Raw genomic sequence first — 25,015 nt, 5'->3', positions numbered from 1 at the left:
TCTCTGAATGTTTTTCTTCAATACATAAAGAAGGCTGGGCAATGTAAACAGAGGAGTTCTTTCTTTCTTTCTTGCTGCCTTCCAGCCTCTTGCCTCCTTCTAAAAATGTAAAATTTAAATCATGTTGTTGCCTGCTCCTACTGGCCTCCTCTTAACCCCCTCCTGGGTCCTCTAGGCTGCTCTTTGTAAACTTATTTTAACCTTCAATATATAAAAATATATTATAGTGCCCACATGGCAGTGATTTAATGTATAGTAATATTATTTAAGGCACCACACGGCTGCTGTCGGTTTGCCCATATCTCCTGCCCTGATAGTTGTGCCTGGCTTCCCCAGCTCCTGACGTGGTCATCCCGTCTGTGACTCTGGCCCACAGTGTGTCTACCCCCCTGTCAGATACTCACTGGTTCTGCTCAGTTGTTAAAAATATAAAACTGGCTTAGTTTTGTTTTTAAAAAATTTATAAAGAGTGGCCCTGCTCCGTTTAAAAAGAAAGGAACAATTCTGCTCCATTTTGTATAGGATACACAGCTACTGGCTGCACTCCCTTTAAAGGATTATGTGGAGTAGACCATTCAGTTTTTAAAGACCAGCTCCAATGTATTTTTAAAAGTTATTAAACGTTTCACTGATCAGCGTTTTAAAAATACGTAAGACTGAGGCCACCACCATCTCAAGCAGCGTTCTTGCTGATATCTCCTGTTCCGGCCTTCAGTGTGATGTTCCTGTCTAACACACACCAGCCCTGCCTGCCGATGCAGCTTTTCCAGTCAATATTTGACAGCCCCCTCCCCTGTTTACATTAGCCCAGCCAATATTCAGATGGTGGTTTTTGTAAGAGGATTGTAAACAATTTTACAACACCAAGTTATAGTCCAACAAATTTATTTTAAATTCCACAAGCTTTCGGAGGCTTCCTCCTTCCTCAGGTGACAGGTGACTCTCACTTTGTAAGAGGAGGAACAGATTTATTTTTGTGTGGAGCAGTACTTTTGTGTTCATATGGTGATTTAGGGCTTTCTTTCCCACACCCCTCCTCCATCTTCCTCCCTCTGTCTCTGCTTTTCCTACCTTTTCCTTTACACTCTTCTTCCTTCTACCCTCTCCACCCTCACTCCTACTCTCTCCATCTCGCTCCCTCCCTTCTTCCTCCCCTCCCCCCTCACTGCTCCTGCCCCTCGCACATTCTTGCAGTTCTCGTTCAGCTCGGGCCCAGATATCCCCCACCATTTAACCCAGCTTCGCCTGAAGACTACATTTGATTTTGACTCCACATGCGCAACACCACAGAAGATTGACCAGTAAGAAACTAAAAATCTTATGACTACATGTGCTTCCTGTCAACTTGTTCTATTATAAATGTCCACATTTATAATAGAAAATGCAATGTAAACTCATCACTCACTGATTGTGAAATCTGGCCACTGGAATCACACAATTATCTCAATGCTTTTTCAACTTTTTCATCCACAAATTTTTCTTTCAGTGACTGAAATTAAAGGTTTAACCAAAAGAAAATGTTTAAGAATTACATATTTCACAAAAACATGATTAAATGTATCTCGATTGTTTTTTAATGCCTTCATTAAAGCCTTTACTTGAAGGCCTCAGCTTCTCCCAAAAGCCTGGGCTTGGATTTGATATGTGTCCAGAACTTGTAACACTATAAGCTGAATTTGGATTGCGCATTCTGAGGACATGCAATGTGCAGAAATTTCTAGGATGCAGCAGTACCATTCAGTCAGCTGTAAAGATGGCATATTTTTCTAAAACTTCTAGCAGTTTCAGCTCAAAAGGCTGTGAATCTTTGGAATTCTCCACCCGAGAGGGCTGTGAATGCTCAGTCGTTGAGCATATTCAAGACTGAGATCAATAGATTTTTGGACACTAAGGGAATCAAGGGATATGGGGATAGGACGGGGAAGTGAAGTTGAAGTAGAAGATCAGCCATGATCTTATTGAATGGCGGAGCAGGCTTGAGGGGCAGTATGGCCTACTCCTGCTCCTATTATGTTCTTTAAAGTTCTTTTTAAATTATTTGAATGAAAAGCTAGAGGAAAAATTTCAAAAGTGTTAGTGGTAAAATTCATAGTGTTTTTTAATATTAAAGAGCAGGGTGTGTATGAGAGAGGAATGGTTGTTTTGATTACACATCTGCTGTAATGTATATACTACATTATGTACATATACACATACATATTAAAGGAATGTTTTTGTCCACTCTAGCCTCAAGTCTGCTGTGGCCTGCCTCCACCTTCCCCGATCTGGCCTTTTTCTTGCCTTCTTCCCTCCCGGGTCTCGGATGCCTCACCTGCTGTCTACCCGTCACTTTGTTGATGACAATCTTATCTTCCAACACACTGTGAGCAATACCATGGGAGATTGCATAGTTTTGAAGTAAACTTTGCTGTTACCAACCAGAATAGCAAGGCTTCAATATATTGAGATTTGACATTCTCAATTTTGCACATATGTAGAAACCACTGCATTTATCATTCTTTGTCAATTTTAATATTTTCAATTGTTCCTTTTTAGTTTGAGTATTTATTTTCTTTTGTATTTGTTCTGACATCTGGAAGCATTTTCTCTTGAATTAAATCAGGATGAATGGCGGTGTGAAAGTGATTGAATAGTGCATTACTGTAGTACGTGTGTTTTTGATCGGAGAAATGGGTGATATACTCAAGTGTGGAAATGCTTTGCACAAATATTAGTTAGTAAACATTAGTTGTGGTAAATAACTGGTACCACATCTGGTACTCTTTTCGTTTAACCAATAAGGGGCCAGTGTCAACAACCCAAATAAATTAACAAAAGTGCCCTCTTTTTAGAGGTGCACAAACAATAAACACCCAAATCATTAAAAAAGGACATTTATCAATTAAATATTATTATTGGCGGTGTCAACAATACACTTGTCCCTGTGGTGCCCACCAGTTGCGGAAGGCCTCAAGCGTACCAGCGGACACGGCATGTTCCTTCTCCAGGGCCACCCGGGCACAGAAAAAGCTGCAGGAGAGGTCGGCAGTCAGAGCGACCGCCCCCATGGGCCGCGTCCAACCTGGACCTGTGGGTGATTACCTTGGCCAGGCCCAGGAGCTGACCCACGAGGTGGTCCTCCATCTTGCCCACCCCCCTCCGCACCGGGTGGCCAAAGATCAGGAGTGTGGGACTGAAGTGCAGCCAGAAGTGGAAGAGCAGCCCCTTCAAGTAGTGGAAGAGGGACTGTAACCTCTCACACTCCATATATACATGAAATAAGGGCTCATCTAGGCCGCAATAGTCCACATCTGGTACTTTTGTCTGGGTAGTGTTTTTCTGCTGAGGTTGTATGGTGTCAAACAAAAACACTAACACAACTTACTGTAATAAAAGTTACATATTTATTTTCTTCCTGTGCACTCGCGATGTCATATTAGTTGGAGCTTTAATTCTGTTGATTTAAAGAATGACGTCTTTATTGTTAAACATATATAATGCCGGCAAAAATATATCATACTCTTCCCTATCAAAAGTATAAAAAATAATTTATACTTTAGCACAAAAAAGTGACGATATTCCTCTTATTAAAAATAAATTCGCTTCACCTATTTAGTTTTGCAAGAAATACCACTTCTACCGCAGTCAGTAACCAGCCACACACAGGCCTTCCTAACTGCATACTCACACCAATTCCTATTGAAACACTTGGAGGAGGAATGTATGAGTTTCCACACTTGTGGACAACATCGTTCATTCCAAAGTAAAAAAGAGTTTTCGCCTGACCCAGAAACACTCACGTTACCTTTACCCTCTGACCTGTCGGGGACGTGGGCACGAAGCGCGACTGCGGAGTGTTAGCAGCAGAGTTGATGATTGACACTTACTGTGTGACCACTTTCCGAACGTACGAAGACGGTGAACAATAGGAGCTGGAATCCGCAGGGCCCTGAAGTTCGAGGAGAAGAATCCTCCCCTGGGAACGGACGCAATCCCCGGGAATCGGCAGCAGCTGCGAGGAGCCGCGAGCTACCCGGGCTGCTCAGATTGCATCGCAGCAGCTCCTTGACGGCCATGGCTCCCATGGGTATACGCCTGTCGCCGCTCGGTGTAGCCGTGTTTGCCTTGCTGGCTGTCGGAGTCCTCTATCATTTCTATTCGGGTTTTCTGGCCGGTAGGATCGCCATCTTCAGAAAACTGCCCGGGACGGATAGGATCGACCTGACAGAACTGCTGGCGTTATCGGTCGAAGCTGCCGTACGGGGAGGGGAGGAGGTGAAGCGAGTGATGGAAGGGGGAGAGCTCAACGGGAAAAGCAAAGGGAAAACCAAGGAAGGGGTAGATGAGATGCTCACCACTGGAGACTTGCTGTCACATCAGAAGATGTATCATTTAATTAAAAATACATTCCCAACCATACAGGTGAGCTCAGGAGCATTAACAACGACCATGAAAGGCAATGCGGCAGAAACGACGAAATGAGGGGGGAGGGGTTACAATCAGTGTCTCATTTGGCAGTGTGGGTTTCTTTTTGAGATCTTGTGGTGCATTGAGGTTTAAAACGCTTTCCTCCGTTTTGATGTAAGCAATTAGAGCATCCTACTTCCTTAAGGAGGTGAGTAATTATGATGGGAGCAACTTAAAACATTTAAATTGTTGCCGGTAGTAATGGTAACAACTAATCACGGATGTGTTTTTTAAAAGAGTTTTTCTAACACTGATTTTAAACAACGTAAGTTTCTGGTTTAAAATAGCATCGTCCTGAACAAGTTGGGTAGTTCTGAAGAGGTGGTTTATTCCCCCAGGAATGCTCTAAATTAACAGTGTAGATATTCACTGTTAGCCATTGGTGCTCCAGAGTCGTGATTTTTTGGCTAATATACAACACATTCCAGGCTACATTCATCGCTGGTCATGTCCCTGTATCTCCCATTTCATTGTCAGAGTGCAGTGTTTTGGATAAGATGTTAAACCAACATAATACCTGTTCTCATGGCACCTGGTCATTCATCTTATTTACTAAATTTGAGACTTTTCTGTGTGCAAATTGGCTGCTGAGTTTGCTTATGTCACTGTGATTACATTTCAAAAGTAATTCATTGATTGTGAAGTGCTTTGAGATATTCAGAAACATAAGGTGCTATTTGGATGCAACTTCTTTCTTTCATTAAATGTACAAATGGGTTTCTTCACACAAATGGTAAAGTTTGTTGCTGTAAATCAGAGTTGGGGCCCAACCTGACTGCAGAACGAAGTGGGATAGATTTATTTTTTGCAGGAATCACTCCTGCCAACCTTGTAACATGAATGCAACCTTACATTACCAGCTTAGTGCAAAATAAATCTTAACTCACATACACAAAATTACTTCCGTTTTAAAAAAAATATTAGACTGGATTCTATTCCTTTATCAGTTGGGGATCATTTTTCAACCCAAGGTTTCGAAAGCAGAAAAGTAAACTATATTCTGCTTAATATCTAACTTCTAAATTTTTAAAAATAGAGTTAGAAAGAGAGAACTTGCATTTACAACCTTAAGGTGATGCAAAGTGCTTTACAGCCAATGAAATATATTTGAAGTGTAGTCACATAAAATTACAAAGCGATATTGATAGATTAGGTAAATGGGCAAAACTGTGGCAAATGGAATTCAATGTAGACAAATGTGAGGTCATCACTTTGGACCAAAAAAGGATAGAACAGGGTACTTTCTAAATGGTAAAAAGTTAAAAACAGTGGCTGTCCAAAGGGACTTAGGGGTTCAGGTACATAGATCATTGAAGTGTCATGAACAGGTGCAGAAAATAATCAAGAAGGCTAATGGAATGTTGGCCTTTATATCTAGAGGACTAGAGTACAAGGGGGCAGAAGTTATGCTGCAGCTACACAAAACCCTGGTTAGACCGCACCTGGAGTACTGTGAGCAGTTCTGGGCACCACACCTTCGGAAGGACATATTGGCCTTGGAGGGAGTGCAGCGTAGGTTTACTAGAATGATACCCGGACTTCAAGGGTTAAGTTACGAGGAGAGATTACACAAATTGGGGTTGTATTCTCTGGAGTTTAGAAGGTTAAGGGGTGATCTGATCGCAGTTTATAAGATATTAAGGGGAACGAATAGGGTGGATAGAGAGAAACTATTTCCGCTGGTTGGGGATTTTAGGAGTAGGGGGCACAGTCTAAAAATTAGAGCCAGACCTTTCAGGAGTGAGATTAGAAAACATTTCTACACACAAAGGGTTGTAGAAGTTTGGGACTCTCTTCCGCAAATGGCAATTGATACTAGCTCAATTGCTAAATTTAAATCTGAGATGGATAGCTTTTTGGCAACCAAAGGTATTAAGAGATATGGGCCAAAGGCAGGTATATGGAGTTAGATCACAGATCAGCCATGATCTTATCAAATGGTGGAGCAGGCACGAGGGGCTGAATGGCCTACTCCTGTTCCTATGTTCCTACTGTTGTAATGCCGGAAAACACAGCAGCCAATTTGCAGACAGCAAGATCCCACAAACAGGAATGCAATCATGACTAGGTAATCTCATTTTAGTGATGTTGATTGAGGGATAATAATTTGGCCAGAACACCGGGACAACTCGACAACTCACCTGCCCTTCTTTGAAGTAGTGTTATAGGATCTTTTATGTCCATCTGAGATGGCAGACAGGACTTCGGTTTAATATCTCATCTGAAAGATGGCATCTCCTGACAGTGCAGCGCTCTCTCAGTACTACACTGAAGTGTCAGTCTGAATTATGTGCTCAAATCTCTGGAGCGGGACTTGAACCTACAACCATCTGACTCGGAGGTGAGAATGCTACTACTGAGCCAATGATGAGTCCTTTCAGTTTTTAAAACTTTCATTTTCAAAAACATTAATGACATAGAGGAGCTGTTTACTATATTTTCAGTTTTAAAAGTTCCCGCACAGTGTTCTGTTAGGGCTTACCATTTAAACAGCTTGATAACGGTTTCTGAACAGAAATGGGGAGGCTTTTACTTTCTGCCACACCGAGTTACATTAACCCAGGTGTAAAAATTAATATCATATTGGAGATTGGTGCTTTTTGGGGGTTTTCCTGCAGATATTTTTCTTGGATTCATCATCTCAGACTATTCTAGTAAGCGATTCTTCGTTCTCAATGGCTCAGGGCTTGCCTTTACCTGCTAAATAGGTAATCTGTAACAAGCTCAGGCATCAAACAGAAAATCCTTGTTACTGTCTTTCGGTTTACTTGTTATATCGCGTGTCCTCACGTGATCTTCTTCAACTTTAAAGGGCAGTTGAATAAACACTGCACTAGTATGTATCTTAGGCTATAAACTGCCACGCAGTAAATGGACAATTGAACAGAAGCAATAGCACATTGTAGATACACAATAGCTATCCCACCTGGACCAGGCTGAAATCCATGAATATTACCGTTTATCTGGTGGCTCAGTGTAAACTGTCCAGAGTCTTTCTGCTATCTATATCTTTCTCTGATTGCTTTAGATGGTATATCCAAATTGAACAAGGGAGATCAAGAAATACTTCCTAAAATTTGACAGGGACACAGGAAATTTAAATCTATATCTCTTAAATTCAAATATAGTTGCAAATCAAACGTGCAATCCAACAAAACCCACAGGATGTTTGTATTTGAATTTGAATGGCTTTGCCCCTCCAGTACGTGGCTAAACATAACGGGACAGATTTTCCTATCTAGAGTTTGGACGGAAAGCAATGCCCCAGTAGAGTGCTAAGAGGAAAATCAGGTGGGGGGGGAATCACATATGTAACACAACTTGCCATTGATTTAAATGGACGGGTACGATTCTCCCTGCCTGAGTTTTCCTATTTCTAAGCACTAAAGGGGAAAATCTACCCCAACATCTGTATTCTGGTGCTTTTATGTATCAAAACAAGCTGGGCTATCTTCTAAACATAATCTAGACCGTAAGTGTTTCTACTAGTTCTAGAATTAAATTAACATAAATAAATGGCCGTGCGGGCTGTGTGTCGGGACTGTGGTATGTGGGAGTCTGTTGACAGCAAGACTGTCCCAGATTGCTGCGTCTGCAGGAAGTGTCTGTGCCTTGAGACACTCCAGCTCGGAGTCCTTGAGCTGGAGTGAGAGTTAGAGACACATTGACACATCAGTTAGCAGGGTAAGGGGAACCAAGGGGAGGTAGAGAAGGAGGTGCCGCAGACACTGGTCCTATCCAACAGGTACAATGTACTTGGTATCTGGGTGGATAAGGATGTAGGCTGCGGGGTAGACAGCCAGAATGCTAACCATGGCACCGGGAAGCAGGAGGCTGTCCTAGGGGGGCGGAGCTGGAGCACAATAGAAAAGTTGTAGTCATGGGGGATTCGACAATGGGGGATAGACAGTATGCTCTGCTGTTGCGACTGAGAGTCCAGGAGGGTGTGTTGCCTACCTGGTGCAAGGGTGAAGGATATCTTGGAGCAACTGGAGAGGAACTTGGAAAGGGAGGGGGAAGATCCAGTTGTCATGGTGCATGTTGGGACCAATGACGGGGGAATAAAAGGGAGGAGGTGCTGCTAAGAGAATATCAGAGTTAGGAACTAAATTTAAAGAAAAAACAGGACCTCATGGGTGGTAATCTCGGGATTACTACTCAAGCCACATGCTAATTGGGATAGACAGATCAGGAAGACTGATGTGGGAAGGAGGGGTTCCATTTCATGGGACACTGACACCAGTACTGGGACAAGAAGGAGCTGTACCATTGGGACGGGCTCCACCTGAACTGGAATGGGGACCAGTGACCTAGCGGAAAGGATAAATAGGGCTATTGATAGGACTTTAAACTAGTGAGAAGGGGGGAGGAATCTGGTGAGGATATCATATGTCTGAAGATAAAGGAACTAGGAAATGAGAGTAAAGGTCAGACCAAGGTAAGGAATAAGGGTAATATATACAGTTATAGAACATATGTACAAAATGACTTAACAATAAAGTAAGGGGAACAATTATTAAAAACAAATTAAATTGCCTCTACAGCAATATGCACAACATCCAAAACAAAACTGGGGAACTGAAGGCAATAATTCATAGCGAGGAGCCAGATGTGGTAGGGATAACCGAAACATGGCTACGTAACGAACATGACTGACAGTTAAATATTGCAGGATATAACACATTTAGAAAGGATAGAGAAGGAAGAAGGTGGGGGGGGGAGGTGGGGTAGCTGTACTAATTAGGGCCAACATAATGGCAACAGAAAAAAGGGACATAAGTAACATTTAAGACAGAAACAGAATCCATATGGATTGAGACAAAGGATAAGAAGGGATGGATAATATTAATAGGTATATTCTACAGACCACCTAATAGTGGACGGGAAGTTTTTTTTTATTCGTTTACGGGATGTGGATTTCGCTGGCGAGGCCAGCATTTATTGCCCATCCCTAATTGCCCTCGAGAAGGTGGTGGTGAGCCGCCGCCTTGAACCGCTGCAGTCCGTGTGGTGACGGTTCTCCTACAGTGCTGTTAGGAAGGGAGTTCCAGGATTTTGACCCAGCGATAATGAAGGAACGGCAATATACTTCCAAGTAGGGATGGTGTGTGACTTGGAGGGGAACGTGCAGGTGGTGTTGTTCCCATGTACCTGCTGCTCTTGTCCTTCTAGGTGGTAGAGGTCGCGGGTTTGGGAGGTGCTGTCGAAGAAGCCTTGGCGAGTTGCTGCAGTGCATCCTGTGGATGGTACACACTGCAGCCACAGTGCGCCGGTGGTGAAGGGAGTGAATGTTTAGGGTGGTGGATGGGGTGCCAATCAAGCGGGCTGCTTTATCTTGGATGGTGTCGAGCTTCTTGAGTGTTGTTGGAGCTGCACTCATCCAAGCAAGTGGAGAATATTCCATCACACTCCTGACTTGTGCCTTGTAGATGGTGGAAAGGCTTTGTGGAGTCAGGAGGTGAGTCACTCGCCGCAGAATACCCAGCCTCTGACCTGCTTTCGTAGCCACAGTATTTATATGGCTGGTCCAGTTAAGTTTCTGGTCAATAGTGACCCCCAGGATGTTGATGGTGGGGAATTCGGTGATGGTAATGCCGTTGAATGTCAAGGGGAGGTGGTTAGACTCTCTCTTGTTGGAGATGGTCATTGCCTGGCACTTATCTGGCATGAATGTTACTTGCCACTTATGAGCCCAAGCCTGGATGTTGTTGATGGTTGGGCCTCGGACACTGCCCTGAGGAACTCCTGCAGCAATGTCCTGGGGCCTCCAACAACCACTACCATCTTCCTTTGTGCTAGGTATGACTTCAACCACTGGAGAGTTTTCCCCCTGATTCCCATTGACTTCAATTTTACTAGGGCTCCTTGGTGCCACACTCGGTCAAATGCTGCCTTGATGTCAAGGGCAGTCACTCTCACCTCACCTCTGGAATTCAGCTCTTTTGTCCATGTTTGGGCCAAGGCCGTAATGAGGTCTGGAGCCGAGTGGTCCTGGCAGAACCCAAACTGAGCATCGGTGAGCAGGTTATTGGTGAGTAAGTGCCGCTTGATACCACTGTGGACGACACCTTCCATCACTTTGCTGATGATTGAGAGTAGAATGATGGGGCGGTAATTGGCCGGATTGGATTTGTCCTGCTTTTTGTGGACAGGACATACCTGGGCAATTTTCCACATTGTCGGGTAGATGCCAGTGTTGTAGCTGTACTGGAACAGCTTGGCTAGAGGCGCAGCTAGTTCTGGAGCACAAGTCTTCAGCACTACAGCTGGGATGTTGTCGGGGCCCATAGCCTTTGCTGTATCCAGTGCACTCAGCCGTTTCTTGATATCACGTGGAGTGAATCGAATTGGCCGAAGACTGGCTTCCGTGATGGTGGGGATATCGGGAGGAGGCCGAGATGGATCGTCCACTCGGCACTTCTGGCTGAAGATGGTTGCAAACGCTTCAGCCTTGTCTTTTGCACTCACGTGCTGGACTCCGCCATCATTGAGGATGGGGATGTTTATAGAGCCTCCTCCTCCCATTAGTTGTTTAATTGTCCACCACCATTCACGACTGGATGTGGCAGGACTGCAGAGCTTTGATCTGATCCGTTGGTTGTGGAATCGCTTAGCTCTGTCTATAGCATGTTGCTTCCGCACTTTAGCATGCATGTAGTCCTGAGTTGCAGCTTCACCAAGTTGGCACCTCATTTTTAGGTACACCTGGTGCTGCTCCTGGCATGCTCTTCTACACTCCTCATTGAACCAGGGTTGATCCCCTGGCTTGTTGGTAATGGTAGAGTGAGGAATATGCCGGGCCATGAGGTTACAGATTGTGGTGGAATACAATTCTGCTGCTGATGGCCCACAGTGCTCATGGATGCCCAGTTTTGAGCTGCTAGATCTGTTCTGAATCTATCCCATTTAGCACGGTGGTAGTGCCACACAACACGTTGGATGGTGTCCTCAGTGCGAAGACATCTCCACGAGGACTGTGCGGTGGTCGCTCCTACCAATACTGTCATGGACAGATGCATTTGCGACAGGTAGATTGGTGAGGACGAGGTCAAGTAAGTTTTTCCCTCGTGTTGTGTTCGCTCACCACCTGCCGCAGGACCAGTCTGGCAGCTATGTCCTTCAGGACTCGGCCAGCTCGGTCAGTAGTGGTGCTACCGAGCCACTCTTGGTGATGGACATTGAAGTCCCCCACCCAGAGTACATTTTGTGCCCTTGCTACCCTCAGTGCTTCCTCCAAGTGGTGCTCAACATGGAGGAGGACTGATTCATCAGCTGAGGGAGGGCGGTAGGTGGTAATCAGCAGGAGGTTTCCTTGTCCATGTTTGACCTGATGCCATGAAGTCTGGAGTCAATGTTGAGGATTCCCAGGGCCACTCCCTCCTGACTGTATATCACTGTACCGCCACCTCTGGTGGGTCTGTCCTGCCGGTGGGACAGGACAGGACATACCCAGGGATGGTGATGGAAGAGTCTGGGACATTGGCTGAAAGGTATGATTCTGTGAGTATGGCTATGTCAGGCTGTTGCTTGACTAGTCAATGGTGACAGCTCTCCCAATTTTGGCACAAGTCCCCAGATGTTAGTAAGGAGGACCTTGTAGGGTCGTGTCTGGTGCCTAGTGGTCCGATGCCGGGTGGTCCGTCCGGTTTTATTCTTATTATGACTTTTCGTAGCGAGATTTTACAACTGAGTGGCTTGGTAGGCCATTTCAGAGGGCAATTAAGAATCAACCACATTGCTGTGGGTCTGGAGTCACATATAGGCCAGACCGGGTAAGGACGGCAGGTTTCCTTCCCTAAAGGGCATTAGTGAACCAGGTGGCTTTTTACGACAATCCAGTAGTTTCATGGCCATCATTGCTGATACTAGTATTTTAATTCCAGATTTTTATTTAATTAATTGAATTTAAATTCGCCAGCTGCCGTGGCGGGATTTGAACTCATGACTCTGGATTTTAGTCCAGGCCTCTGGATTACTAGTCCAGTAACATAACCACTATGCTACCGTACCCTTTTATAGTGAAGGAAGAAACATGTAGGCAAATCTATGAAATGAGTAAAAAACATTGAATAATAACCATGGGAGATTTCAACCACACCCTAATAAACTGGCAAGAAGAGGTAGGGAAAGGGGAATGGGGAATAAAGTTTTTAGTGTGTACATGACTCCTTTCTTACCCAGTATGTAAGAAACCCAATAAGAGAGGAATCACTGCTGGATCTAATAATGGGAAATGAACTGGAGTAGATAAGAGAACTAAGCATAGGGGAACATCTCGGCAATGGCAACCTTAGCATAATAATAAGGTTTAAAATAATGATTGAGAACAACATACATAAGTCAAAGACCAAAGTAATAGATTGGAAAAAAGTTAATTTTGAGGGGATGAGAATGGAACTAGAAGGTAAACTGGAAAACAACTTTGACAGACAGAGATAGAACAGCAATGGGAAATATTTAAAATGGTGATTGAGAGTTCAGGAGAAATATATTCCTCTTTAAAAAAACAAGACCAAACTAGCCAATAATGAAACACCATGAATGAATAAAGAGATATGGGTAAAATTTGAAACTAAAGAAAAAGACATACTCCAAGTAGATAGACAATAAAGGAGAGGATGACAAAAAGGAATATGGAGAGGTTAGGAATGAAGTAAAAAAAACAATTAGGAAAGCAAAATTAAATTATCAAGGGATATAAAAAGAAGTAGCAAAGTATTCTACAGACACATTAAAAAAAATCAGGATAGGGATAGGGCCACTAAGGGATGCACAAGATAAATTCACAGGTAATGATGGTGAAATGGCAGAAATATTGAATAGTTACTTTGCCTCAGTATTTACCAGGGAGACTAACGAGGTGGCTTTGAAATTAGAATAAGAGATCAATATAAGAACATAAGAAAAAGGAGCAGGAGTAGGCCATCAAAAAAGATATAAAGACATTTAAGGTAGAAAGGAGGGAGATAATTGATAAACTAATCAAACTTAAGAAAGGATAAAACCCTGGTCCGGATTGATTGAATCCACCCATATTAAAAGAAGTTAAGGAAGAGATAGCAGAGGCACTATTACAGATATATAAAAATTAATTAGAAAAGGAAATAATGTTATAGGACTGGCAGACAGCTAATGTTATTCTTGTATTTAAAAAGGGAGATAGACCAAGTCCAGGGAACTATAGACCAGTTAGCTTAACGTCGGTGGTAGGAAAAGTAATGGAATCTTTACTCAAAGATGCAGTAGAAAAACATCTAGAAAACAAAAATACATTAAAGAATAGTCAGCACGGATTTCAGAAGGGAAATTCATGCTTGACCAACCTTATTGAATTCTTTGACGAACTAACAGAAAGAGTGGACAAGGGTAATTTAGTAGATGTAATCTGTTTGGATTTTGTAGAGGCCTTCGATAAGGTACCGCGTTGTAGACTCATGACTAAGGTCAGAGCATGTGGAGTCGGGACAGGTTACAGAATGGATAGCAAGCTGGCTACAAAACAGAAAACAGAGAGTAGGGGTTAAGGGTAGCTACTCAGACTGGCAAAAGGTGGGAAGTGGTTTTCCACAGGGTGCTGGGACCACTGTTGTGAACAATTTACATTAACAATTTGGACTCGGGAATCGGAAGTACAATTTCAAAATTTGCAGACAACACCAAATTGGAGGTTGTAGTTAATACAAAGGAAGAATGTGTCAAAATGTAAGAAGACATTAACAAACTTGCAGAATGGGCATGTAATTGACAAATTAATTTCAATATAGAAAAGTGTGAGGTGTTGCATTTTGGTAGGAAGAATAAGGAGGCCACGTACTGCTTGGATAATAAGAGTCTAAATGGGATAGAGGAGCAAAGGGATCTGGGGGTACAGATACACAAATCACTAAAAGTAGCTTCGCAGGTTAATACGGCCATAAAAAAGGCAAACCAAGTACAGGGTTTAATTTCTAGACGGATAGAATTGAAAAGCAGAGCAGATATGTTAAATTTGTATAGAACTTTGATTAGATCATACTTGGAGTATTGTGCGTAGTTCTGGTCTCTATATTATAAAAAGAATATGGGGCGTTGGAGAAGGTACAAGCATGATACCAGAACTGAGAGGATATACTTATCAGGAAAGGCTGAACAGGCTCGGGCTCTTTTTCCTCGGAAAGAGAAGGCTCAGGGGTGACCTGATAGAGGTCTTTAAGATAATGAAAGGGTTTGATAGATTAGACACAGAGAAAATGTTTCCTCTTGTCGGGGAGTCCAAAATTAGAGGTCATAAATATAAGATAGTCACTAATAAATCCAATAGGGAATTCGGGAGAAGCTTCTTTACCCAAAGAGTGGTAAGAATGTGGATTGTAATCTTCCAGAATTCACTAGACTCTGGAAAGATCCTAGCGGATTGGAAAACCGCCAACGTACCACCACCCTTATTCAAGAAGGGAGTGAGACAGAAAGCAGGTAACTATAGACCAGTTAGCCTAACATCTGTCTTTGGGAAAATGCTAGAATCCATTATTAAGGAAATAGTAGCAGGACATTTGGAGACTCAAAATACAATCAAGGAGAGTCAACATAGTTTTATGAAGGGGAAATAGTGTCTGACAAATTTATGAGAGTTCTTTGAGGAAGTAACGAGCAGGGTGGATAAAGGGGAACCAATGGATGCAGGAAATTTGGATTTCCAAAAGGCATTCGATAAGGTGCCACATAAAAGGTTACTGCACAAGATGGTGTTGGAGGTAATATACTGGTATGGATAGAAGATTGACTAACTAACAGAAAACAAAGAGTCTGGATAAAAGGGTCTTTTTCAAAATGGCAATCTGTAACTAGTGGGGTGCCGCAGGGATCAGTGCTGGAGCCTCAACTATTTACAATATATATCAATTGGATGAAGGAACAGAGTGTTTTGTAGCCAAATTTGCTGATGATACAAAGAAAGGTGGAAAAATAAGTTGCGAGGAGGACACAAAGTGTCTGCAAAGGGATATTGACAGGTTAAGCAAATGGGCAAAAATTTGGCAGATGAAATATAATGTGGGAAAATGTGAATTCATCCACTTTGGGAGGAAAAATAAAAAAAGCAAAATATTATTTGAATGGAGAAGTACTACAAAATGCTGCTATACAGAAGGATCTGGGTGTCCTCATACATGAAACATAAACAGTCAACATCCAGGTGCAGCAGGTAATCTGGAAGGCAAATGGAATATTGGCCTTTATTTCTAGGGGGATGGAGTATAAAAGCAGAGAAGTCATGCTACAACTGTACAGGGTGCTAGTGAGACCACACCTGGAGTACTGCGTATAGTTCTGGTGCTCTTATTTAAGAAAGGATATACTTGCGTTGGAGGCAGTTCAGAGAAGGTTCACTAGGTTGATTCCGGGTATGGAAGGGTTGTCTTATGAGGAAAGATTGAACAGGTTGGGTCTATACTCATTGGAGTTTAGAAGAATGAGAGGTGATCTTATTGAAACATACAAGATTCTGAGGGGACTCGATGGGGTAGATGCTGAGAGGATATTACCCCTCATGAGGGAATCTAAAACTAGGGGGAATAGTCTCAGAATAAGGGGTCACCCGTTTAAGACGAAAATGAGGAGGAATTTCTTCTCCCAGGGAGTCGTGAATCTTTGGAATTCTTTACCTCAAAAAGCTGTGGAGGCTGAGTCATTGAATACATTCAAGGCTGAGTTGGACAAATTTTTGATCAGCAAGGGAGTCAAAGGATACGGGGAAAGAGTGGGAAAATGGAGTTGAGGTAAAAATCAGATCAGCCATGATCTCATTGAATGGTGGAGCAGGCTCAAGTGGCCGAATGGCCTACTCCTACTCCTACCTCTTATGGTCTTACAGTCTAATGCGCTACCACAAGAAGTAGTTAAGGCAAATAGCATAGATGCATTTAAAGGGAAGCTAGATAAGCACGTAAGAGAGAAAGGAATAGAAGGGTATGCTGATAGAGTTTGATGAAGAAGGGAGGGAGGAGGCCCTTGTGGAGCATTAACGGCAATATAGACCAGTTGGGCTGAATGGCCTGTTTCTGGGCTGTAGACTCGATGTAACTCAATGAAATACCCATGGAGTTCCAAGCATCTGTTTGGCCTCTATGCCGGAACTGCAGACCACTGAAAAATTCTTATGTCTATACTGTTTAAGTCTCTTGAGGACTGTTGTCAATCAGTCATGATCAAAAGAACAATCACTCAGACGTTTGCAGCATCAAATCACAATGAAGTGTAGAAACTGTCACAAAAAGCTAATGAGAAGTTAACAAAATATTATCTAGGATCTAAATACCCAACACCTCCCATAACTCCTATTGTATAAATTCAATTCACGCTTAGATTGAAGCACCTTTATGCAAATTAATTCCTGGTCAAAAAGAATCTTCCCTGTTCTCATACCCTGACTGTTTCATCTTCCATTTTGAAACCAAGTTAGCTTTGGATTATATATTAATTGTGTCTACTGCATGTTGGGAGAAGTGTCCTATGCCCTTACAGTGCTGATTGGTCACTATACTACCTCGGACCAATCAAACATAAATTGACTCAAATTCAAATATAAATTAAAACATGTTATCTGTGAAATAAAAGTTCTAAGATTAATCTGCCCCTAGAACCACCTTTGGAATGTGAAAAATAACACTTGCAGGAAGGAGAAAATATTTGGAAGGAGTGTATAATTTTAAATTTGCTATCTGCACCCCTACTTGCAGCAAGATGAATGCTCCAACTATGGCGCAACCCAAACACCTTCGACTACAATCATAGGCTAAACACCTGTTGGACATACATGGGCTAGAGCTGGAAAAGCACAGAGTGTGTGAGTCCCTGCTGGCAGGTTCACTCCATCCCTCTGTCCTGCCCTTCCTCCTCTACCCTCCCATCCCAGGAAGGTCAAAAGTCACAGGAAAATACTTTGAAGGTAATGTATTGTTTGGGGAAAATGTTTATTAGTTACCTTATTGGTAAAGTTAAATCTGTTTTTTCAATCATTCACTGTAAATCTGCTGGATAACTTCTATGTCGCAAGTCAAAGCTGAAAGGGATGCTGAGTTGAAATATAGTTGATATGTGATAGGTGTCATCTTGTGTACTTTTCCTAAATTGCAGCACAATTGATGTTTTGGAAACATAGAAACATAGAAAATAGAAGCAGGATTAGGCCATTCCGCCCTTCGAGCTTGCTCTGCCATTCAGTATAATCATGGCTGATCCTCTATCTCAATACCATATTCCCGCTCTCTCTCCGTGCCCCTTGATGCCTTTTGTGTCTAGAAATCTATCTAGCTCCTTCTTAAATATATTCAGTGACTTGGCCTCCACAGCCTTCTGTGGTAGAGAATTCCACAGGTTCACCACCCTCTGAGTGAAGAAATTTCTCCTCATCTCAGTCCTAAATGTCCTATCCAGTATTCTGAGACTGTGACCCCCCAGCCAGGGGAAACATCCTCCCTGTATCCAGTCTGACTAGCCTTGTCAGAATTTTATATGTTTCAATGAGATCTCCTCTCATTCTTCTAAACTCGAGTGAATGCAGGCCAAGTCGACCCAATCTCTCCTCATGTGACAGTCCTGCCATCCCAGGGATCAGTCTGGTGAACCTTTGCTGCACTCCCTGTAAGGCAAGTATATCGTTTCTTAAGTAATGATGTGGAGATGCCGGTGATGGACTGGGGTTGACAATTGTAAACAATTTTACAACACCAAGTTATAGTCCAACAAATTGCGGTAGAGTGAGGTGCTGAGGTGCCCGTCTTTGATGGAGATTCGTGTGACCTCCAACCAACACTATACACCAGATACATCGACGACATTTTCTTTCTATGGACCCACGGTGAGGAATCACTAAAGAGACTACACGATAACATCAACAAGTTCCATCCCACCATCAAGCTCACCATGGACTACTCCTCAGAATCAGTTTCTTTCTTGGACACACGAATCTCCATCAAAGACGGGCACCTCAGCACCTCACTCTACCGCAAGCCCACGGACAACCTCACGATGCTCCACTTTTCCAGCTTCCACCCTAACCACGTCAAAGAGGCCATCCCCTATGGACAGGCCCTGCGAATACACAGGGTCTGCTCAGACGAGGAGGAACGCGATGGACACCTACAGACGCTGAAAGACGCCCTAGTAAGAACAGGATATGATGCTCGACTCATCGATCGACAGTTCCGACGGACCACAGCGAAAAATCGCGTAGACCTCCTCAGAAGACTAACACGGGACGCAACCAACAGAGTACCCTTTGTCGTCCAGTACTTCCCCGGAGCGGAGAAACTACGCCATGTTCTCCGCAGCCTTCAACATGTCATCAATGATGACGAACACCTCGCTATGGCCATCCCCACACCTCCACTACTCGCCTTTAAACAGCCACCCAACCTCAAACAAACCATCGTTCGCAGCAAATTACCCAGCTTTCAGGAGAACAGCGTCCACGACACCACACAACCCTGCCACGGTAACCTCTGCAAGACATGCCAGATCATCGACACAGATACCACCATCACACGAGAGGACACCACCCACCAGGTGCACGGTTCATACTCCTGTGACTCGGCCAACGTTGTCTACCTCATACGTTGCAGGAAAGGATGCCCCAGAGCATGGTACATTGGCGAGACCATGCAGACGCTGCGACAACTGATGAACGGACACCGCGCAACAATCGCCAAACAGGAGGGTTCTCTCCCTGTCGGGGAACACTTCAGCAGTCATGGACATTCATCCACCGACCTTCGGGTAAGCATACTCCAAGGCGGCCTTCGAGACACACGACAACGCAAAATCGTCGAGCAGAAATTAATAGCCAAGTTCCGCACCCATGAGGACGGCCTCAACCGGGATCTTGGGTTCATGTCACACTACACGTAACCCCACCAGCGAACAAATGTTATCTGTTTTTAATATAACGGGTCATTGACTGTCTTCCTTCTCTCTCTCTCTTTTTTTTGGGGGGTTGTATATTCAGTGGCCTTTTAGATGACACCTTTCTGTCTGCTCACTGTGATTGCCTTGGAAACAGGCAGTAATCACCAGGCATTGTTCTATGTTTTTCAAATGCGAAGGATTCAAAAATATCATTTCCACCATCCGCCCGACGAAGGAGGAAGCCTCCGAAAGCTTGTGGAATTTAATTTAAAATAAATTTGTTGGACTATAACTTGGTGTTGTAAAATTGTTTAAAATTTCTTAAGTAAGGAGACCAAAACTGAACACAGTGCTCCAGGCGTGGACTCACCAAGGCCCTGTATAACTGCAGTAAGACATCCTTACTCCTGTACTCAAATCCTCTTGCAATGAAGGCCAACACACCATTTACCTTCCTAACTGCTTGCTGCACCTGCATGTTTGCTTTCAGTGACTGGTGTACAAGGACACCCTTTGTACATCAACATGCCCCAATCTATCACAATTTAAATAATACTCTGCCTTTTTGTTTTTCCTTCCAAAGTGGATAACTTCACATTTATTCACATTATACTGCATCTGCCATGTATTTGCCCACGCACTCAACTTGTCCAAATCATCTTGAAGCCTCTTAGCATCCTCCTCACAACTCACGATCCCACCTAGTTTTGTGTCATCAGCAAACTTGGAAATATCACTTTTGGTTCCCTCATCCAAATCATTGGTATATATTGTGAATAGCTGGGGCCCAAGCACTGATCCCTGCGGCACCCCACTAGTCACTGCTTGCCACTCCGAAAAAGACCCATTTATTCCTACTCTCTGTTTCCTGTCTGTTAACCAATTTTCAATCCATGCCAGTATATTACCCCCAATCCCATGTGCTTTAATTTTGCACACTAACCTCTTATGTGGAACTTTATCAAAGGCCTTCTGAAAATCCAAATGAACCACATCCACCGGTTCTCCCTTATCTATTCTACCAGTTACATCCTCAAAAAAAACTCCAGTAGGTTTGTCAAACATGATTTCCCTTTAATAAATCCATGTTGACTTTGTCTAATCCCGTTGATATTTTCTAAATGCCCTGTTATCACATCCTTTATAATAGGCTCTATCATTTTCCCTACTACTGATGTTAGGCTAACCGGTCTGTAGTTCCCTGTTTTCTCTTCCTCCTTTTTTAAATAGTGGGGTTACATTTGCCACTCTCTAATCTGCAGGAACTGTTCCATAATCTATAGAATTTTGGAAGATGACAACTAATGCATCCACTATTTCCATGGCTACCTCTTTTGGTACTCTGGGATGCAGATTATCAGGCCCTGGGGATTTATCGGTTTTTGGTCCCATTAATTTCTCCAGCACTTTTTTTTACTAATACTAATTTCCTTTAATTCCTCCTTCTCACTAGTCCCTTGGTTCTCTAGCATTTCTGAGAAGTTATTTGTGTCCTCTTCCATGAAGACAGAACCAAAGTATTTGTTTAATTGCTCTGCCATTTCCCTGTTCCCCATTATAAATTCTCCTGTTTCTGACTGTAAGGGACCTACATTTGTCTTCACTAATCTTTTTCTTTTTACATACTTGTAGAAGCTTTTACAGTCCAAGTTTACTCTCCTGCTGTATTTTTCCCCTCTTAATCAATCTCTTGGTCCTTTTTTGCTGAATTCTAAACTGCTCCCAATCCTCAGGCTTGCTACTTTTTCTGGCAACTTTATATGACTCCTCTTTGGATCTAATACTATCCTTTATTTCTTTTCTTAGCCATGGTCGGGCCCCATTTCCTTTTGTGTTTTTGCGCCAGAAAGGAATGTATAATTGTTGCAATTCATGCATTCGTTCCTTAAATGTTAGCCATTGCCTATCCACCGTCATGCCTTTTAATGAAGCTTCCCAATCTGTCATCGCCAACTCACTCCTCATATCTTCATAGTTTTCTTTGTTTAGATTTAAGACCCTAGTTTCGGATTGGACTACTTCACTTTCCATCTTAATGAAGAATTCTATCATGTTATCGTCGCTCTTCCCTAAAGGACCCCGCACAACAAGATTATTAACTAACCCCTTCTCATTGCACAATACCCAAACTAGGATAGCCTTTCCCTGGCTGGCTCCTCAACGTACTGGTCTAAAAAACCATCTTGCACACACTCCAGGAATTCATCCTCCACAGTATTATTGCTAATTTGGTTTGGCCAATCTATATGCAGATTAAAGTCACCCATGATTACTGTAGTGCCCTTGTTACACGCATCTTAATTTCCTACTACTGTTTGGAGGCCGAAAGACAACTCCCACCAGTGTTTTCTGCCCCTTGGTGCTTCTTAACTCCACCCAGACTGATTCTACATCTTGATTTTCTGAGCCAATATCCTTTCTCACGATGGCTCTGATTTCATCCTTTACTCACAACGCCACCCCACCTCCTTTTCCTTTTTGCCTGTCCTTCCTAATATCGAATACCCTTTGGATATTCAGCTCCCAGCCTTGGTCACCCTGCAGCCATGTCTCTGTAATTGCTATTCTATCATATCAGTTTACTCTATTTGCACTGTTAATTTATCTACCTTATTACGAATGCTTTGTGCATTCAGATACAGTGCCTTTAGATTTGTCTTTGTTTACATTTTTAGACAACTTAACATTTTTTGTACTATGGCCCCATTTGTCTTATTACCTTTTTTTCTTACCCGGACCCGAGTTGTTGTCTTTTGTTTCTTCGCTCTGTCCTTTCCTGACACAATCTGGTTATTCTTACCCCAATCACTTTCCTGCACTGCTTCTTTGTCTTTTCTCTTCAGCATTCTAGATTTCTCTGCACCGGGACTCTTTCTCCACCCCCCCCCCCCCCCCCTTATTTAGTTTAAAGCCCTATCTACCTCCCTAGTTATTCAATTTGCTCGAACTCTAGTCCCAGCATGGTTTAGGTGTAGTCCGTCCCAACGGAACAGCTCTCTCTTTCCCCAGTACTGGTGCTAGTGCCCCACGAGTCGAAACCCATTTCTCCCACACCAATCTTTAAGCCACGCATTCATCTCCCTGATCCTATTGACCCCATGCCAATTTGCTCGTGGCTCAGGTAATAATCTTTAATTTTTAATTTAGTTCCTAGCTGCTCAAACTCTCTCAGCAGAACCTTTTTCTCAGTCCTACCTATGTCATTGGCACCTACGTGGACCACGACAACTGGATCCTCCCCCTCCCACTCCAAGTTCTTCTCCAGCCTAGAGGAGATGTCCTTAACCCTGGCACCAGGTAGGCAACATAGCCTTTGGGACTAATTTTCCTGGCTGCAGAGAACAGTGTCTATCCCCCCAACTATATTGTCGCCTACTACAACCACCTTCCTTTTTACTCCCCCCACTTGAACGGCTTCCTGTACCACGGTGCCGTGGTCAGTTTGCTCGTTCTACCCACAGTCCCCGCACTTGTCCACAAGGGTTGCAAGAACCTCAAATCTGTTGGACAAGCGCAGGGACTGATGCTCATGCAATACTACCTCCTGGATCCCTGTACCTGCCTCACTCGCAGTCACACCCTCCTGTCCCTGACCATGTGTCAATTCTAAAATATTTAATCGAAGAGATGTGGCTGCCTCCTGGATCCCGGCTTCAACCCGCCCACTTCCGGGTTCCTCAGTGATGTGCTGACATGCACGCGCAGCCCCAGCATGTGGGACTCCCACCGGTAATTAAAGCCGGCGAGATGCCACTTGAAGCAATTAAACAGGTACTTCAGGTCGTTTACAGACCCGATTGACCTGATATTTTAGGAGGGATGGGATTTTGAAATGAACTGAGACTGTTTCCCGTACTGGGGGAAACACTCCCAATTCAAATGGACGTGTTACAGCCATCAGCCTGTGGCAGCTGCAAAGGTCCATTTGACAGGTTGGGGGGGGGGGGAGACCCTCACTCATTGCAGGAGGCCACTCTGTCACTTTTGGACAAAGTTTGGCCTCCACCACCCTCCTAACAATAAAATTCACAAACTTGCACACTTACCCCGGTGTCCAGACACATTTAGCTACCTTGCGGACCCCCTCAAACTTCCGGATGGGGGCCGCCATAGCTGCAGTCATAACCTCCTCAGAGGGCGAACAGCATCACCGGCCACACCGTCCACCTCTGACACGTGGAGCTCCACAACACAGTGCTGTGACACATCCACCTGTACAGCAGGAGGGAGGGCAACTGCAGAAAGAGATGCGTCGCAGAGGGCACTACCCTCGCCACAGGGTCTACAGACCGAGGCTCAGCTTCCTTTCAGGAGCGAGATTAGAAAACATTTTACACACAAAGGGTGATAGAAGTTTGGAACTCTCTTCCGCAAGCGGCAATTGATACTAGCTCGATTGCTAAATTTAAATCTGAGATAGATAGCTTTTTGGCAACCAAAGGTATTAAGGGATATGGGCCAAAGGCAGGTATATGGAGTTAGATCACAGATCAGCCATGATCTTATCAAATGGCGGAGCAGGCACGAGGGGCTGAATGGCCTACTCCTGTTCCTATGTTCCTGGACCTCACTGAGCAGCAGTGCACATGGAGGCTCAGAGTCACTCGACATGTAGTCGTGGACATCTGCAGCCTCCTTCATGCCGAGCTGCTCCAGGCTGGCCCGAGCACCATCTTCTTACCTGTCGCTGTCAAAGTCACCACTGCCCTCAACAACTTCTCCTCCGCATCCTTCCAGGGTGCCACCGGGGACATCGCCGACGTCTCTCAGTCGTCTGCACAAAAGAGCCCTCCAAATACACCTACACCCACTCTGCAGTGACACAATGGGTGGCATCAAGTGTGCGTGTTCATGGTGCACCCCGTGAAAGGGACCTATTCCACAAGCCAGTCAAGAATGGGCAAGATGTGGCAGTAGTGGTGATAAGATTTATTGTGCATGTGAAATAAAACAAATATAAATAAAAAACATGACAAATCGTCAGACATCCTTGTGCATTCCCTTTGTGCTCACAAAACCTTCGCCGTGCGTTTCCGGGAACCCCTACGTGGTGCTACCCCTGTGGCTTCAGCAGAAGTAGTGGTAGGTTGCTCTTGTCCATGCCCTGACTGATGAGATGCTTTGGGTCTACGCCCTCTGGGTTTGGGTGCCCGTGAGGGCCCCTCCAAAGACTGCTCCACCTGCACCTGTGCAGGGGCAGACTCGGCCACCTGGAGAGGGTACTGGTTGAAAGGGGGGGGCAACGGGTGAGATGTGGGAGCGCTTTGAGTGATGTCCCCACTTCCATTTCCCCTTTCACCATCATCCCTCTCGTGGCCCAGGCCCACATCACTCCTTCCACCCTGCTGGACGGCAGTTTGGAGGACTTGTATGATGCCTTGGAAGCCCACTTGTAAAGTATCTGTCAGCCTGTTCAAGGTGGCAGAATGTTGTTCACCCTGAATCCGAACGGCTGTTGTCAGGGCCTGAATGGACTCATTGTTGAGCCGTGCTTGACGCTCGATGGAGCTAGTCTTTCCTCCATCGCAGACATTCCCGCACCTACCCGCGACACTATCTCAGAGATGCCTTCACGTCCCTGCGACACTATCTCGGAGATACCCTCCTGTACCTGTGCCACCATTCCCCTCATGCAGGAGTTGGACTCCTCCATCCTCTGCGCAATTGTGGAGAGTGCGCGTGGCAC

The 25,015-nt window shown here is 44.1% G+C and overlaps 1 protein-coding gene and 1 long non-coding RNA gene across 2 annotated transcripts in view; one reads left to right on the top strand and one right to left on the bottom strand.

The window, feature by feature from the left end:
• Nucleotides 1-4,422, bottom strand: part of LOC137315315 (uncharacterized) — a 189,889-nt gene extending 185,467 nt beyond the window's left edge. The window contains exon 1 of the long non-coding RNA XR_010961368.1: nt 3,867-4,422. This is a non-coding gene — a long non-coding RNA (uncharacterized lncRNA). The remainder of the gene's footprint in view (nt 1-3,866) is intronic.
• Nucleotides 3,792-25,015, top strand: part of LOC137315298 (Golgi-resident adenosine 3',5'-bisphosphate 3'-phosphatase-like) — a 47,183-nt gene continuing 25,959 nt past the window's right edge. Inside the window, exon 1 of the mRNA XM_067980099.1 lies at nt 3,792-4,401. Coding sequence (XP_067836200.1) covers nt 4,054-4,401 — 348 coding nt within the window. The 5' untranslated portion in view covers nt 3,792-4,053. The remainder of the gene's footprint in view (nt 4,402-25,015) is intronic.

The sequence above is a fragment of the Heptranchias perlo genome, chromosome 3 (assembly GCF_035084215.1).
Source record: "Heptranchias perlo isolate sHepPer1 chromosome 3, sHepPer1.hap1, whole genome shotgun sequence".
Lineage (NCBI taxonomy): Eukaryota > Metazoa > Chordata > Chondrichthyes > Hexanchiformes > Hexanchidae > Heptranchias > Heptranchias perlo.
The sequence above is the reverse complement of the archived record's forward strand: the minus strand, read 5'-3'. Positions and strand labels throughout refer to the sequence as shown.